The sequence below is a fragment of the Zootoca vivipara genome, chromosome 7 (genome assembly GCF_963506605.1).
Source record: "Zootoca vivipara chromosome 7, rZooViv1.1, whole genome shotgun sequence".
Taxonomy (NCBI): Eukaryota; Metazoa; Chordata; class Lepidosauria; order Squamata; family Lacertidae; genus Zootoca; species Zootoca vivipara.
The window spans coordinates 31,453,104-31,469,931 of record NC_083282.1 but is presented as its reverse complement, the minus strand read 5'-3'; the positions used below and the strand labels follow the sequence as shown (position 1 = coordinate 31,469,931).

The window sequence follows — 16,828 nt, the reverse complement described above, 5'->3', positions numbered from 1 at the left end:
CCAGAAGAGGGCAACCAAAATGGTCAAAGGCCTGGAAATGATGCCTTATGAGGAACGGCTTAGGGAGCTGGGTATGTTTAGCCTGGAGAAGAGAAGGTTAAGGGGTGATATGATAGCCATGTTCAAATATATGAAAGGATGTCATATGGAGGAGGGAGAAATATTGTTTTCTGCTGCTCCAGAGAAGCGGACACGGAGCAATGGATTCAAACTTCAAGAAAGAAGATTCCACCTAAACATTAGGAAGAACTTCCTGACAGTAAGAGCTGTTTGGCAGTGGAATTTGCTACCAAGGAGTGTGGTGGAGTCTCCTTCTTTGGAGGTCTTTAAGCAGAGGCTTGACAGCCATATGTCAAGAATGCTTTGAGGGTGTTTCCTGCTTGGCAGGGGGTTGGACTGGATGGCCCTTGTGGTCTCTTCCAACTCTATGATTCTATGATTCTACATACAGCGACTAGCAATAAAGGTGGATTTAAAGATGATTGTTTTTAAGGCATCACATTTCATCCAGGTATCCCTTCACCTTTATAAACCAAAACACAAGCTGACATGCACATTTTGGTTCTTATCTAATTACCACACCGTCTCTGTAATATTTCAGTTAAGAGCCCTTGTGGTCTGCTTGACCTAAACTGGATTAACAGCCATTCCTTTTCCTCAGGGGGACACAGGAAACTGTAGTTCTATGAAGGAAATGTATATCTTTAATAGGATTCACCAAACTAAGAATTCCCAGGGTTCTTGGAAGGAAACTATAAAAGTTGAAATGGTACAAAACAGATGCCCTTGTGTATTGTTGATATATTCTTTTCCTGTTCCCTCACCCCTCTGTGCCAGGAAGAGACAAATCCATTATGAAAAGGCACATACCTTTTAAGACATTCAATCGGTATGGAGACTTCTGAGCCTCTTGGGAGGAATACTATTATCAGTGGCAGAGTTAAATTTATTCCCTAGTGTTATTAACACACACACCCTACATACACACACATCTCTTGTTACATTCCCTAGTGTTGTGCAAACTGAACGTAAAGAGGATAGTGTTTTGTTCACATTACCCTCAATAAATGGGTTTAACCACAATACAAATCTCATAATTCACCTCTTCGGTCCCAGTGGTTACAGGACAAATCCAGTAGATTTAGCAGTAAGCCTTAAATACACCTCGACTGACAGATGTAGGAAAAGTTATGGTTCTGCAATCCTTTACCTTTATTGGAGTTTTCTGTTGCTATGGTTTCAAAGATTTAATTGAAATCATTTATTTTATTTATTTGTTTGTTTATTTGTTTATTTATTTACTTCCTCTGTAATACTAATGAGTTTTATCAATGGTTCCTCTCAGACTATTTATGACTGGTCTGCAGTCCTGAATTGAGATTCTGACAGGAAAAAAAGCAAACAGAAGAAAGGACAGAGAATCATGTATATTCATGTACATACTTAAAAACAAACAAACAGGGGTAGTGGTATTCCCCCTACTCTAGTTACAGCATGGGTGGCTTGATATTCTCAAGTACACACACCTTATAATACAGATTCAGGTATGTAGCCATGTTGGTCTGATGCAGTCAAAATAAATTTAAAAATTGTCCAGCAGCACCTTAAAGGTAAAGGGGCCCCTGACCATTAGGTCCAGTCGTGACCGACTCTGGGGTTGCGGCGCTCATCTCGCATTATTGGCCGAGGGAGCCGGCGTACAGCTTCCAGGTCATGTGGCCAGCATGACTAAGCTGCTTCTGGCAAACCAGAGCAGCACATGGAAACGCCATTTACCTTCCTGCTGTAGAGGTACCTATTTATCTACTTGCACTTTGGCATGCTTTCGGACTGCTAGGTTGGCAGGAGCTGGGACCGAGCAACGGGAGCTCACCCCGTCGTGGGGATTCTAACCGCTGACCTTCTGATCAGCAAGCCCTAGGCTCTGTGGTTTAACCCACAGCGCCACCTGCGTCCCCCTTATGTTCCTACTTAGCCATAACTTTCACTGAGTGACCTTGGGCAATCATCCACAAATCCTCACTCTTAACTTCTTAACCAACTCGGAAAGTTGTTGTGAGGATAGAATGGAATAGGAAGGAGATTCACAGTCTTGAGATCTTTGGATGAAATATTAATACTACCGTAATAGTAGTTGTAGTAGTAGCAGCAGCAGTAATAATAATAATTTATTACTTGTACCTCTCCCATCTGACTGGGTTGCCCGGACAAGAAATAATGCAGTAAGTAAGTAAACAAACAAACAAACATTGGGACTTTGTAGAGAAAAGATGGGATGTTAGAGGTTTATTTTTGTAAAAACAAAACAAAAAAACAGTGAAAATATAGTAGAAAAAGTGAGATGGTCCTCTCTCTTTCTCTCTCTTGTGAGCATCATGAATAAAATTAATTATTTTTCACGAAATACATTTATAACTTACATAATTTTTGACACAAAACATGGTAAGACAGCTACTAGCTGGTTGAGTTGCTACTACCCCTTGAAAGTGTCACCAAAAAAGTCTTTCCCATAGTGGCAGCTCCATAATACTATGAAAGCAGAAACTTAGGAATGTCAGTATTTTTGCTTGGATGAATGGGTTCCACATGATGGAGTGATATTCAAAGCAGCAAAGGAGCATTTAAATATTACTTCTTTCACGTGGAACAATGTCAGATATCTAGAGTGGTACTCATAGAAGAGTGGTGCATTTATAATAGCAGTGTTTCTAGTTCGGAAAGAACATGGTGCCAAGCTATTGAAATGCCTTCTGCACTTTCCCTGGTTTCCAGTTACTTTTGAGTGATTACACATTGGGGAGATGTGTTTGTAAACTAATGGCTTTAATAATGTGATGAGATTGAAAATGAAGCCTAATTACCACAGCACAGCTGACCCTTGGAATGCTTCCAGATGTGCCAGGGGCTATGCCTCTCCAATCATGCAGGTTAATAAATTTCAGCAGTGCATCAAGAAGTGATCCCACTTCACCGGACATCTAATTTTCTCAGTATGGCAGGCAGGTACTGTGTGCCTTTTGGGGACAGCCCTTTTAGAAAGATGAAGTACACAGCAAAATATTGTAGCTAAGAGTGGCTGATTAGGCAGGATCAATAGCAAAACTTTACAATTTTTAAAAGAAATATCTCCATTCGAGAAGGCGTTCTTAGAGAAAAATGTTCAATGGAGAACACATGGATAACGTGGCCAGTACAGGCAAGCACCCTGCCCAGATGCCCACCTCAACTGCTCTCAGAAATCTTCCTTCTCAAATACAGAAACCCGACTCTCAGCTCAGCTTAAGAGTCTGTGCTATATCGAGCTGGCCATCCAATTAACAGAAAAGGAAGTAAACAGAATGTGTGATCAAGGACAAGGTGAGATCCAAGGTCAGAAAGTCTTCAGGAACCACATTTTCTCATGTGTGTGCATGTTGTGGCTGTAGAGAGAGAGAAGGGGGGGGGGATAAGTTAAAGAGTTTAGAGTATTGAGTAAGACAGGGATGGGCAACCTCTGACCCTCCAGATGTTGGGCTGTAGCCTAGAAGCATCTCAAGGGAGACGGACAAGTTCTCCATCCTTGAAGTAAGAGATACACCTTCAACAACAGTAACAAGCTGGATAAATATCTGAAATATCAAACAGATACCAGGTGGCCGAGGTACCATTTCAGATTTTCAGTAGTGGGCAAGGTTCACAGGGTTGTATCCAATTATATCTCTTTAGGCTTTGTTGAGAGAAGGTTCTTTAATTCAGTGGATATTTCTTTAAGAGGGAGGCAATTTTCACAGATTCCACCCATGTGGCTCTTTTCCCAAATCTACTAATGGGAACCCTCTAGAACAGCATGGGAGGTTCATGTTGGACTCCAGGCGAAAGGGGGGATTTGTGAAAATCATCTCTCCTCCCTTCAGCTCATGGAAGCCTCCCCTGGATCAAAGAGCCCCGTTAGTGGAAGGACACAGCCCGTGGCAAAGTGTCGAAAGGCCTGCTTCTTTATATATTCAAGATTAAATTGCAGCACAGAACTTTTAAGAGAATTTGATGCAGCAACTTCACTTTAGACTTCAAAATATAGATATTCCTGAGAAATAATCACATGGGCTGAAATAAGATGTCCCCTTATGTTCACTAAACAGAGCCTTGTATTGTTTTTGTGCTCTTATGTGTGGCTTTAAGTATTTCAGGAACCACTTCATACTTTATACAGCAGTTGGGTTATATCAGTTGTGGACAGCTGTATTGTGTATGAAGGAAAAGTGGAAGCATATATTGATAGGGGCCAAAGACTATGGACAGCTTAGCTGCATGTAATATGCCCAAATGTGTCTCTCATATAAAATCAAAACCCTGTTCATGCTTGTTTTGGGGTTTGTTTGTTTGTTTGTTTGTTTTAAAAGAAATGTCCTTGCCAATGATTTGCACTATTGTTCACCTAAAATAACTTCAATAAACTAGCAGAAAAGCATCATCAGGAATAAATGCAGAGCAAGTGGAAAGACTGGAAAATCTAGTTGCGTTAACACTAGGCCAGTCTGGTTGTGTTCACTAGGGTTGGGTTTTCAGAACCTATCCAACCTGTGAATCACCTATGCTGAGAGCTGGGTGAAGCGAATGGGAAAATGAAAAGTGTCTTCTGGCCTCCTTGCCCTTTCCACCAACATCCGGATGTCATGGTAGCTCACAAGGCCTGACATTCCTCAGGTCATAGTGTGACTTTTGCCATGGGTGTTTTTTTTTCCTCTCATGGTGGTATCAACACTGACGGAAGCCTGACAGAAGGTGCATAATGTTTGTTAGGTCCTTTTGCCACCATCTACCAAGCCATTCTGAATTTGTGAATCTTTCCTTGAATAGGTTGGTGGAGGTTTCCACCATTACATGCCAAATATGCTCTCAAGGCCATGCTCGACGGGGGTCTAATGAGGATATGATTGTGAAGATTACCTCATCATAAAGAGATAAGATTCATGTAAATCCTTTACGAGGCTACAAGCTTTCTTATGCAAAGTAGAAAGGGAAATGAACAAAATCAAAGGACAATGATTGTCTGTCAAATTAAATAGGGAGGAAAAAATGGAAATTAGCCTTTTGAGATTGGTCCAAAATATCCTCCTTATGAGCATCTTACAGTTGCTGGCAGTATCCTGCTCACAGCTGGATTCCATGGGCTTTTTCATGGGCTCATTTATGCCATTGTAAATTAGGAGTAGTCCACTTTATCTAAGTGGAGCTGAACTGAGAGGATAATCAGGCCTTCTGATTTTATTGAAAGGTTATCACTGGGTTCAGTCCAAAATGTCATCATCTTCATTCCTTCTAGGTAATGCTGTCACATAATTAATAAACCTGTTACAGATGATCTTCCACTAATTAGGAGATGTACTTGTTCTACTACTAATTAGAGAATGACTCTGACATTTGGACTTACTAAACTGTCAGGATTTTTTTCACCCTCCATTTTTTTATATTGAACAATTTTTGAATCATGGTAATAACTGTAGGATCTAGCTAAAGACTAAACCTAAGACTCTGTTTAGGTGTAATATAAGAGAGAGCAGGAAACAGCCTAAAATTCCTGATCATGTTGCACACATCCGTTTTGAAGACAATACCATTCCCCAATGCCCAATCTAACAACTTCTTCTTCTCCACAGTCACAATATCCTCCTGTACGAAGATGGTCATGCTGTTGTTGCTGATTTTGGAGGTAAGAGATTGGAAACAAAGAAACCCCCAGTATGTTTTGTAACCTCTCTGGCAAGGCTGAGCAGATTTTGGACTGCAAGATCTGCTGCTACTGTTGTTAAACAATTGGGAATCACTAATCCTTCTCTATCTACAGTGGTACCTCGGTTTACAAACACAATTGGTTCCGGAAGCCTGCACTTAACCTGAAGCGTACTTAACCTGAAGCGAACTTTCCCATTGAAAGTAATGGAAAGTGGATTAATCCGTTCCAGATGGGTCCGCGGAGTACTTAAACTGAGAATACTCAAACCAAGGCGTACTTAAACCGAGGTATGACTGTATTGGAAATTATGACATCTACCAGTAGACCCTAATCTACCTCTTGCCCATCCCTGCTCTAGGGCAGAATTGGTAGCCATTATGTGGAAGATGGTTGATATCATAAGCCACAGATTGATGAAGAAGCCACAATGACGTTTAATGTCTTTTATCTCTTGCATTATTAGAGTTCAGTTGTTTTTATGTGGTAGGCTAACAAGTGAAGCCTTTGATATAGTTTGCTTTCTTTTCTTTGTTAAGTTTAAATTATTTACTTACACTCAGTTTAATAAACAGAAGGGGGAAACAAAACAGATGAATCTGTTAAAGGGGGTTGGGGAGGTGGGAATCAGTTATCCAGATCTAAAAACAAAGAACAAATTTCCATACGAGAATCAAGTAGAACAAATGGAAGTCATAAATTTCCAAGTAATATAAATGGGTTTACATTATCGTGAACCTTGTTGCCACAATAAATTATAAAGACACTCTATTTTTCCACCCAAAAATGTTATCTGGCTGGCTTCCTTTTCTGCTTCTCCCCATATTTGTGAACTTAACCATACAGACAATATCCCAAACCTTAATTAGCTATTAATAGCTGATTTCTTCATTATCTTCCAGTTATAACAGTTGATCATTTTGGCACCCATCAATAAAATGTCAAAAACTTTTTCAGCACCCAGAAATAGTATTTCACAAGGTTGTTTTGTTTACTTGATAATATGATTGATATATAACACTTCACAAATGTTTGAAGATAATTTGCATTCTTTAATAAATCTGGTCTGATCATCTCCAACATATTACCAGTAGTTGACTGTATTTAATCTACAGTATTTGATTCAGTAATGCTATAGGACAATATGACTGGGCTTACCTGGACTGTTTTTATGTATAACCACCATTCTTGCTAGTTCCCATGTTCTGGGGAGTATATAACTAGAAATAATTTCATTCAGTATCTCCCATAAGAGATGTTCAAGTTTATTCAGGAATATTTATAATACTCAGCTGTAAAGGCATATGGATCAGAGGCATATTATTTTGTAACTCACTGTTTTTCCCTGTTCAGAGATAGTTAAAGAGGCTTTTCAATATCGGGTCGAGTTTGGCATGGTACAAAGGCCTGAATAACATCTTTCTTAGGACGATCAGATATACAAAGTTTCTCAAAAGAAAGAGAGATTGATTTGCAATGTCATTAGATCTTGTTACACTTTCATTCCTGTTGTTTTTGATTATACCAGGTTATTATATTGCTTCTGCAGTTGCCCTGCTCATCTTATTCCCAATCCTGTTATCTGCTACCTTCCCACATATGTTTTAGGTGTACTGCTGGTATATATGGGGTCAAAGCCAGAAAAACTAGTTTGTAGGCAAATAGAGCAAGGACTTGTGCTATATAAGATCTTGATATACTGTGATTATAAGTTGGGTAATTACTGTTGGTCACATATCCTGTGGGGAACAAATGGAATGGGGGGTGGGGGAAAATGGGCAAAAGCTACTGATTACTGATCTCCTATTCCAATCATAATTTTAAACAGGCAATGCAAATTTATATTTTGTAATCCAATGATCTTCCTTATCTGTACTGATGCAGAAAAATCCATTGGTTTAAAAATAAGCCCAGCCTCTTAAAAGCCTATAAATAGGCTGGCTTGAGTTTTTGAGAGATGCTGGTATGACATCATACTGATGGCTTCTGGCAGGGCATCCATTTTTTTTGGTGGTGGATGTAAATCTGATTTTGAATAACTGAAGTATTCAAATACAAATATTAATTATTTAATGCAAGCATTTTAATTAATGCTGTCCTTGACAAACAACGCCATGATTACATTGTATTTCCATTTGAACTTTATACAACTTGAAAATATATGTGCATTTTTGTTCTTTTTAAAATACTTTGGTTATCCTGTACTCAGTGATGCTTATTTAACTGCTCTCCCTCCCTTTTGTTTTGCTTTTACATTACAGAATCCAGATTTCTGCAGTCTCTGGATGAAGACAATATGACAAAACAACCTGGGGTTTGCCTATTCTTTCTCTCTCATTACAAATAATTACTATCGAATGTATATGAAAATCTAGCAAAGGAGCAAGAAATAAGATTAGGGTTTTCTTCTTCCAGCATACATGCTATTGTATAATGACAGTGTATGCCATTTGTTTGCCATGTCAATTTTTGGCAAATGGGTTGAGATCAATGAAGATTAGTGGGTACAAAATGTTCCCTCTGCTTTGCACTCAGAAATAAATTTCTAGTCTGCAACAGTAATTGGCATTGGAATTTGCTACTTATATTAGTAGTTGTTATATTAGTAGTTCAGAATCATCTTCAAACTGTTGGCGGGCAAGTTCCCCCGGCACCCAGCATTGTAATTGTTTTTCTGAGATTTCATGAAGAACTCTAAGAGGGAGGGATTGTTGTTTTGTACTGAGAATTCTTTGAGAAGGTTTGGGATGTTGGCTTACCAGTGAGAAGCCTCCATTCTGAACATAGCCTCTGACATAGTGTCACCTCAGGGCATTTCAGGAAATGTAAATGGAAGCTCCTGGCCAATGCAGAGCATTGCTGTTGCCTACCACCACTGCCGCCACTGAAACTTTCCTTCCTTCTCTCAGACTAGGAGCTGTGAAGAGCAGACTCTCCAAGTGTCTCCAATTTTCCAGGGACAGTCCTGGATTTACAGAAGCCATCCCGGTTTCTGATTTGATCCCAGAATGTCCAATTTTTCTTAGGACATCTCTATTTTCATAGGAGAAATGTTGGAGCTATGCAAACCCTGAGCAAAGGAGATTAGCTATACAGAAGGCTTCCTCAACCTCGGGCCTCCAGATGTTTTGAGTCTACAATTCCCATCATTGGTCCTGCTAGCTAGGGATCATGGGAGTTGTAGGCCAAAAACATCTGGAGGACCGAGGTTGAGGAAGCCTGCTATAAAGCCTTTAGAAGACATCTGAAGGCAGCCCTGTATAGGGAGGCTTTTTTACTGTTTAGTGTTTTATTATGTTTTTATATGTTGGGAGCCGCCCAGAGTGGCTGGGGCAACCCTGTCAGATGGGTGGGGTATTATTATTATTATTATTATTATTATTAAATAGGACTGTTTTCATTGGAGAAATTTTGTAGGGTATGGAAGTGCATCCTGGTTTTATGCATGAAGGGAGGCCCACATTGCAGTTTGAAACTCAATAAAAGACTTGGGAATCTGTTACGCAGGAATAATCTGATCACCATTCTCCCTTCCTATTAAAAGAATTGTTTTGTGAACATATTGCCAGAAAGCAAAGAGAAATGAAGCTGGAGAATCCCGTGCCCATGTGAAGAAGAAAAAACATACCATTAATGCATTATTGATGTTGTCTTGATGTACAGAACCTGCGCTGGATGGCCCCTGAAGTATTCACACAGTGTACTCGCTACACTATAAAGGCCGATGTTTTCAGCTATGCCTTGTGTCTCTGGGAACTGTTAACAGGGGAAATTCCATTTGCTCACCTCAAACCAGGTAAGATGCACAGCAAGCTAGCATCAAGATTGCTTCTTTCTGGTGCACAACAAAGAAGCTGCTTTGTATAACATTAACTCAGCTTTTAGTCAAATGTGCATTTGTTTTAATTTTGCATCGTGGGCTTTCAGTTTCCACGTAGAACTGTAAAGCCGGTGTTTTGCAGTCAGCCACAGTATGCGCTGAAATCAATGTTTCGTCAAGGAAAAAGAATTATGCAGGCAACTTAAGAGTCTGTACTAGCTTTTACCCTAAGGTGCTTTCTCAAAACTAAGCTTATCAGATGCCTGCAGTATTTCAGGCTTACTAGAATGTTAATATATATTTTTCATGCATGCATCGCTGAAAATGTACTGCGAAACAACAAGGAGATCAAAGCAAGAAAGCCGTTGTGAGCAAAGGTGCCCTGATTGCCTCGACCCAGTGTGACATCATAGCCAGATCGTCTTGACACAGTGTGACATCACCGCCGTTCACTCTCCACTGGGAAACTTTTAGAGCCAAAACTGTGCATTGAATGAGCTACCAAAGGCAGCAGAAAACTGCTCCAGTTTCTAATGAATGCTGGTTCAGAATGTACTTGAACTTTATTTTTTAAATGGCCCTTTAATCTACATCTAAATGGGGCTGTTTGCTGGGGGCGGAGAGTCCTTTTGTTGTTTCAGTTATAGCTGGATGTTATCAGGTTCAGGTGTTCACTTCATCACAGGGACTGGATGCTCCACACACTGACTGAACCTGGGGGGGGGGGGAAGCAAACATGGGGAAAGTGGTCTAACAGGCAAGGGAAATGCTGCAAGTGGGCTCCCTGGAGCTGACTTGCAGAGGGACATAGCAGAAAAGGCGTGGGAAGGAGAGTTCCAGAGGAATCCAAAAGTGTCTCCTTCCCTCTGCCCAGAAGCCTCCTCCGATTGAAAGTTTTATCAGGTTCGTGCTTGTTGTTATTTACAGTCAAGTACTTTAACAGGGCCAGGCACTTTCTAAACATCGAGAAGCTTGCAGTCTGGAGAATTCCCCTGAACTTTCCTGTTCTAAGCATGACTCCATTGATTCTCACTAATTAGCTCCACTTGTCTTGTGCAACAGCCATTCATTCCATTTTCCCCATTTGAGACAGCCAGGGTGCTTAGCTTTTCAAAGTCATTATTCCTCTGATGCATTTAAAGTTATATATTTATTGACCCTATTTGCTCGTTCTTGGTTGGTGGAAAGCCGGAGAAAATTCTCCTCTTCCCAAATACTCCGGAGATCTTATTAAAACAAGATCCACCTCTCTTCTGCCACTTATGGAATTATGATCATTTTACTAGTTCAATGCTTTTTGCTTTCTCTCCCTACACCTTTTTTTAAATAAAACATACTATTTTCTTTTATTGGTGGCTTTACTGGGTATTGTATTATTAATACAATTTTGTTTGCAGGAATTTCTGCATCCTTAAGCTTTTTCTTTTCTTTTTTAGTTCGTATCATTTCTTTGTACTGATTTGTTGAAGATAAAATGTTGTCACAATCTGATTTCAGAATTTGATTTCCCAGGTTCTTATAAGCATTTGCCCTTCATGAAATAAATACCAAACTTTTAGATTACCATACTTTCCCATGTATAAGACCAGGCATAGGCAACCTTGGCTCTCCAGATGTTTTGGAACCAAAACTCCCATGATCCCTAGCTAACAGGGCCAGTGGTCAGGGATCATGGGAGCTGTAGTTCCAAAACATCTGGAGAGCCAAGGTTGCCTATGCCTGTATAAGACTATGTGTTTTTCTTTTAAAAAATCATGCTAAAAAGTGGGGGTCTTCTTATACATGGGTAGTGCACAGGGTAGACATTTGATTGGTTGCTGCCATGGGTGTCAGTGGCTATTGTGCGTATTATTGTTTGGTGCATCAATGGGTGATGTTGATTGGCTGCCACTCCAGTAGTTGGGTGGGTGATTGGCAGCTTCTGGCGGTGATGGGACAGACGGGAGGCGGATTTTGCGACTCATGTGGGTGAGCGGTTTTTGGCATCCCCCACCCCACCCCAAAGCTGAACAACTCTGTGCAATCCTCCACAAAAAGAAGCTCAACAACTCTGTGCCATCTCCCCCCATTTTCTTAAATTTGAGTCCCCCCCCCCCAAATAGGTGGCGTCTTATAGACAGAAAAGTTCGGTAGTCTTCATGGTTTTTTATTTTGTTTCTACAGTTTACAATAACATTTCCCACCCCCTAAAAAATCAAGTATCTGCTCTAGACTGATATATTTGCCAGAACATTTTTTTGTAGCAAGCAGTTCCATAGCTCAGCTTTCCACAAGCTAAGCACAGACATTTTCTCCGAAGGTGTTCTGACCTAGCCTTCCCATTTGGGGCAAAATGTGCTGATCCCAAAAATCCAGTGGAGAAGGCTTTATATTTGATTTTTCTCTCTTCCCACCTCTACATGCTTCTCAAAATATTTTTATCCACCTCCTGTGATTTCTTCTCACATTCTCCTTTCATACTCAGGTTAAACTTTATCTCTGCCTTCCTGCTAGTTTCTTCCATCCCTCCCCCCTAATCTTTTTGCATTCATTTCTTCCTCCTTGTCCTCTGCTTTTCTATTCCCAGTTTGTATAATAATTGCAATGTAATAACATTTTATCTCACTTTCTAATTTACTTTAATACCTCTTCAGGCCCTTCAGAGGAGGGAGACCTTCCTTCCCTCTTCCCCTGCTGAACTTCTATCTCCCAGCCTCATTTAGTCAACTTAGAAAGAGTTGCTGGTGCTGGCATTAGCAGGGCTAGTGGGCAAGGTGGAGGCAGTGGGCAGACTGTGGCACTAAGGCCCAGCTGAAAGTGCCTCAAGGCCCATCGGTGGGGCCCATGTAATTGTTTGTGAATCGCTGGAATAGGCATTCAGATTAAGAGACAATCCCAGGCACCTTTGCATGATACCAGGATGTTCTAAGGCTCCCTTTATGTGAAACTCTGCAAGATCTGACAGTGTACCCCGTCCCAGACTCAAGCTAGGTTCTGTGTCCAGGTGAGAACCAAGAGTGGCCCCCACAGAGGGTAAGTCATTATCTGGTCCGGACCCTGTCGCATATCCTTCCCTGTGAATTTCTCTTGTTTGCCAGCTGTCAAATCCAGAACAGATGCTTACCCCTCACCCATCCCAAGTTGACCAGGGTATCCCAGAATTTCCAGAGGCTATGTTCTGGCATGAATCAGCTGATTTGTGCCAGAACACTGGACTGAAAGACACTCGTTTTTTGATCTCATGCTCTTGCAAAAGTCAGCTGGACCCTACAAGAGCTTGGGATAAAAATATGAGCATCCCAATTCTGATCAGTAGGGTGTTGTAGGGTATATAGATGCAGGATTCCAATTATTAAACATTTCATGACTCTTCTGAAAGCTTCCAGAAGCAAAGGGAAACTGTACTTTCGTTTCTTACAGATATAAATGCATAAGATTTGCAGAAAGCTAAGATTAACCACAAAGCGCCTTTTGACCCCAGATGTTAACATAACAATCTTTTAAAAAGAAATGCAGCTTGGCTGGAGTGCTGAACTGTGATGAATTTTTCAACTTTTAAAAATAATACAGGGAGCCAGATGGGAAGGTGGAAAACAAGCGCATTAGTAAGAATAGAAGAGTGAATAGGCCATGTAGCTGAGAAACTGTTTAGGTTTTATAATACAGGCATAATTGAAATAAAAAGGTAACAACCCATTACTTAAGCACTAAGTGCCAACCAATTAGACTACTGCAATAGTGTTTATCAATCAGAGGCAGCCCACATTGGGTAGTTAAAGATCTGCCGTGAAGATGAATTACACATAATGACTAGTCTAAATCTGAGAGATTAAACCATTTGGGAACATCAGAGTAGCTTCCTTTTAAAATGGGCATTACTATGTGGCTGTAAAAAGGTCATTTGGTTCTTGGAGACACCACAGGGGCATAGACTATGGCCATGCAAGTGTTCAGAACCCTCTTTAGATTTCTTACATTATCTGTAATAGTTGCATAGCAAAACCCACTTGAGTATTTGTATGATGAATGGAAATACTGAAACTAACAGAAAAGTTTAGATTCCAGTTAAACAAGGCACCTAAACGTGGATGCATGATTTGCAGCTCAGGACTTGTGCATAAATTAATGTTTAGCTCCTTTGCTACTGTACCAGACGGTAAGTATATATTTATCGCTGGAGAGCTGCAGCCTTACCTTTTAAGGCCTACTAGATATAATTCACTACGATTCATGGGTCATCTACCAGGGACTAACTGCAGCCTACCCCTCTCATAACATGGTAACAGATGGCAAGAATACCAAGTTAAACGTAGCGTACATACAAAATTTAAATGTGTACCAGCCTGAGTTTGATGCTATCATTCCGAAATCTCATGCTGATTAGAGAAATTACTGAGGCATAGTTTCCTCAATGAGTGAATAACTGAGAGAAGTGGAGGAAAGGGGAGTCTCTACAAACATCGCTCATTTGAAGGAATATTCATTAAATCAGATAATATATACCTGGATTAAACTCATCATCCATTTGTTCCTCTTGTTAAGAGATGTTGACTTCCTACCAGGTTCATAAGTAATCCTACAGATTGCAAATATAAGGCCACTGCAAGAGTAACGCCCATAAAATTTGGTTGAAGGCATTGCTACTGAGGAGAGGACTGACTTTAATTGTTGGCTTTGTTTCCTTCACCTGCATTTTTGGAGGGGCAATAATTCCTCCTCCTTGCCATTTTCTTATTTACAGCGGCTGCAGCAGCAGACATGGCCTACCATCACATCAGACCTCCAATAGGCTACTCAATTCCCAAGCCCATCTCATCATTGTTAATGAGGGGCTGGAATGCATGTCCTGAGGTAAGTGGCCCCATTTCTTAATTTTCCAAGCAATATAGGCCACTGTTCCTTGATGGAGAATAGAAAGTAGGACTGCCTGCTCATTTAAACATCAGACACCTGAGGCCTAGGTCCATTGCTCTGTTTTTCCGTTTCTTTCATGGAAGGATATAGAACTGTAGTTTTAATCTGTTTTCTGCTAATATTTCCTTGCAGGTGCACATACAAAAAGGAAACACAGGGGTGGGATCATGGATGGTTTTGTTAATGTTGTGCCCGAATGAAGATTTGACTGTTGGACCTACTAAATATGATTCCTAGTCACTGGCTTTTGTCTAGAGAGAGTAGTGCTTATGTGGATGACCAGCAAATTGACATGCTAGTTACCCAAAGCTAGACACCCGCCATGCTGTGATGATCACTACTCATGGACAATTGTCACAACTGGCATTGGGGCAGTCTTAGTCTTAGGGAAGTTGTTGTCTCTGTCTCTCCTCGCAATGCTGGGGTATCCCATTAAAGGAATCTGGTGTTGCCTATGCCCTTATGCTGAGTCAGGGGCCAGGGCCAATGGAACACCCTCAGATGGCAATTCCTGCAGGGGTCACCCTATTTGATGTAAGTCTTAGGAAGCCCTGCTCCCGGATTGACTTGTGTTTCGACAGGTGGGCTGGAAGTACTTAATTGCCCCATGTGCAAGCCCAAACCTCTTTCATCTGTATGCAATAAAGTTGTGGCCTGTTTTGATCCAAAATCAGTCTACATTGTCCTTCAATTCTCTTGGGGGTTGGGGACAGAGGAGCCCAGTGCCTTGGCCTGCAATGCTTCCTGCCTATAATCTGATACTTAAGTACAGAGATGTCGTTTGCACTGGCTTGTACACTTCAGTTTCAACCAGCAGGGCTGGTTTGGTTTAGGCATTCTTCAATAGGATGCACAACATGGCACCAAGCTACTGCTATGGTTGTCACTTTTTTTCTGGCCCTCCTCCTGTGTCTTTTAACAGCTGTTCCATACCCAGAATTTTAGCAGGTAAAGCTTTTTCTGCAACTGATCTCCATGCCAGGAAAACTCACCTGCTAAATTTCTGTCCATCGGGCTATGAAGCCAAAGGAAGAAGGCCAGCAAAGAAAAAGAAAAAGGTTAGTAACCTAGATATGGAGTGACCTGTCATACAACAAATTGATTTAGCTGGAAGTGAGAAAGTAGCCCGGATCAGCCCAGCTGTCAGTCAGATTCTCTTCTCTCTGTACAGTCTGTGAAATACCACTGCCATTTCCCTTCTGGCTTTTCCGTGACTCCATCTTCGTGCAGCCTACTCCTCCTTCCCTTGGAAAACAGAAATGCTAAACCCAGATGATAATATATTAGCTCCTGCAAGAGATCAGTCCTAGATTGTTGATATGGTAATGAGATATTTATTTTCCAAAACCTTAATAATAATCAAGAGCCTTTCGGATCTGTTTAAAGCCTTTTGTTACTACTGGATACCTGGATACTCTTTAGCTGATTATTTTCATATTTATTTTATTTCTTGGTGGGGCAACTAGAAGAGAGAGCTCCACCTATTGTTTAAAAACCATTAAAACTATCTCTGCATAAAAGAGCAAATCTGGCAAGCCACGTCAAGAGACATACGTTGTTTTCCTACTTTTTCACTTTCAATTATTTTTAAAACTCCATATTTTAATTAGCAGATATTAGAAATTAAAACAACCTTCGCGATGGCAGGGTGCCATGGTTAGAACAGTTGTGCTGTCTTGGCAACAGGCAATCTAGATGACAAGGGAGATAATAAGGGAAGAGACTATCTTCCTTCCCAGACTGGCCCAACCTAGCTGACAAATATCAGGTAAAGGGGAGGGGACCGGAGCTTGCTGAAAGAAAAGGAAAAAAACACAAGCAAACTTTTAAAATAAATATTTAAAATAAGTAGATTAGATGCATGTTTTATACCCTTCCATTGCCCTTTCCTTAATCCCAGCAGGCTTGCAGAAGAGAGAGGAAAAACTCTTCATAGCTCAGTAAGGCTCACTTCCCACGTACAGATCAAGTGCCAAGGAACCAGTCTTCCCCATAGTTAGAGTGGTGTGGTGGTTATAGTGTCGGGTTAGAATCTGGGAGACTGGGGTTCAAATCCCTGCTTAGCCACAAAGCTTTCTGGGTGGGTGACCTTGGGCCTGTCACCAGCTCTCAGCCTAACTTATGTCACAGAGATTAATGTGGAGAGGGGGAGAACCATGTATGCCACCTTGAGCTCCTTGAAGGAAAATTGTGATGCAAATGTAATACAGATATAAAGAGTCCATGCTGGTAAACAAGCCAGTCAGTTGTTCCCAATATTCCTCCTCCATCACCATTTTGTGACTGGGTATGGCTTGTTGCTGATGCACAAGCCATAAGCACCAAAAATGCTTCTTCCGGGGTGGAAACTAGCCAGTCCCAGTTCAAAGTGTGAGACAGGCCTCCTTTCCTACTCCTGTTCTGGC

The 16,828-nt window shown here is 40.9% G+C and overlaps 1 protein-coding gene across 1 annotated transcript in view; it reads left to right on the top strand.

Annotated features, from left to right (window-relative positions):
- Positions 1-16,828, top strand: part of TNNI3K (TNNI3 interacting kinase) — a 146,096-nt gene that overhangs the window by 91,891 nt on the left and 37,377 nt on the right. Inside the window, exons 18-21 of the mRNA XM_035122872.2 lie at positions 5,637-5,689; positions 7,972-8,024; positions 9,374-9,506; positions 14,251-14,360. Of these exons, the coding sequence (XP_034978763.1) occupies positions 5,637-5,689; positions 7,972-8,024; positions 9,374-9,506; positions 14,251-14,360 (349 nt within the window). The remainder of the gene's footprint in view (positions 1-5,636; positions 5,690-7,971; positions 8,025-9,373; positions 9,507-14,250; positions 14,361-16,828) is intronic.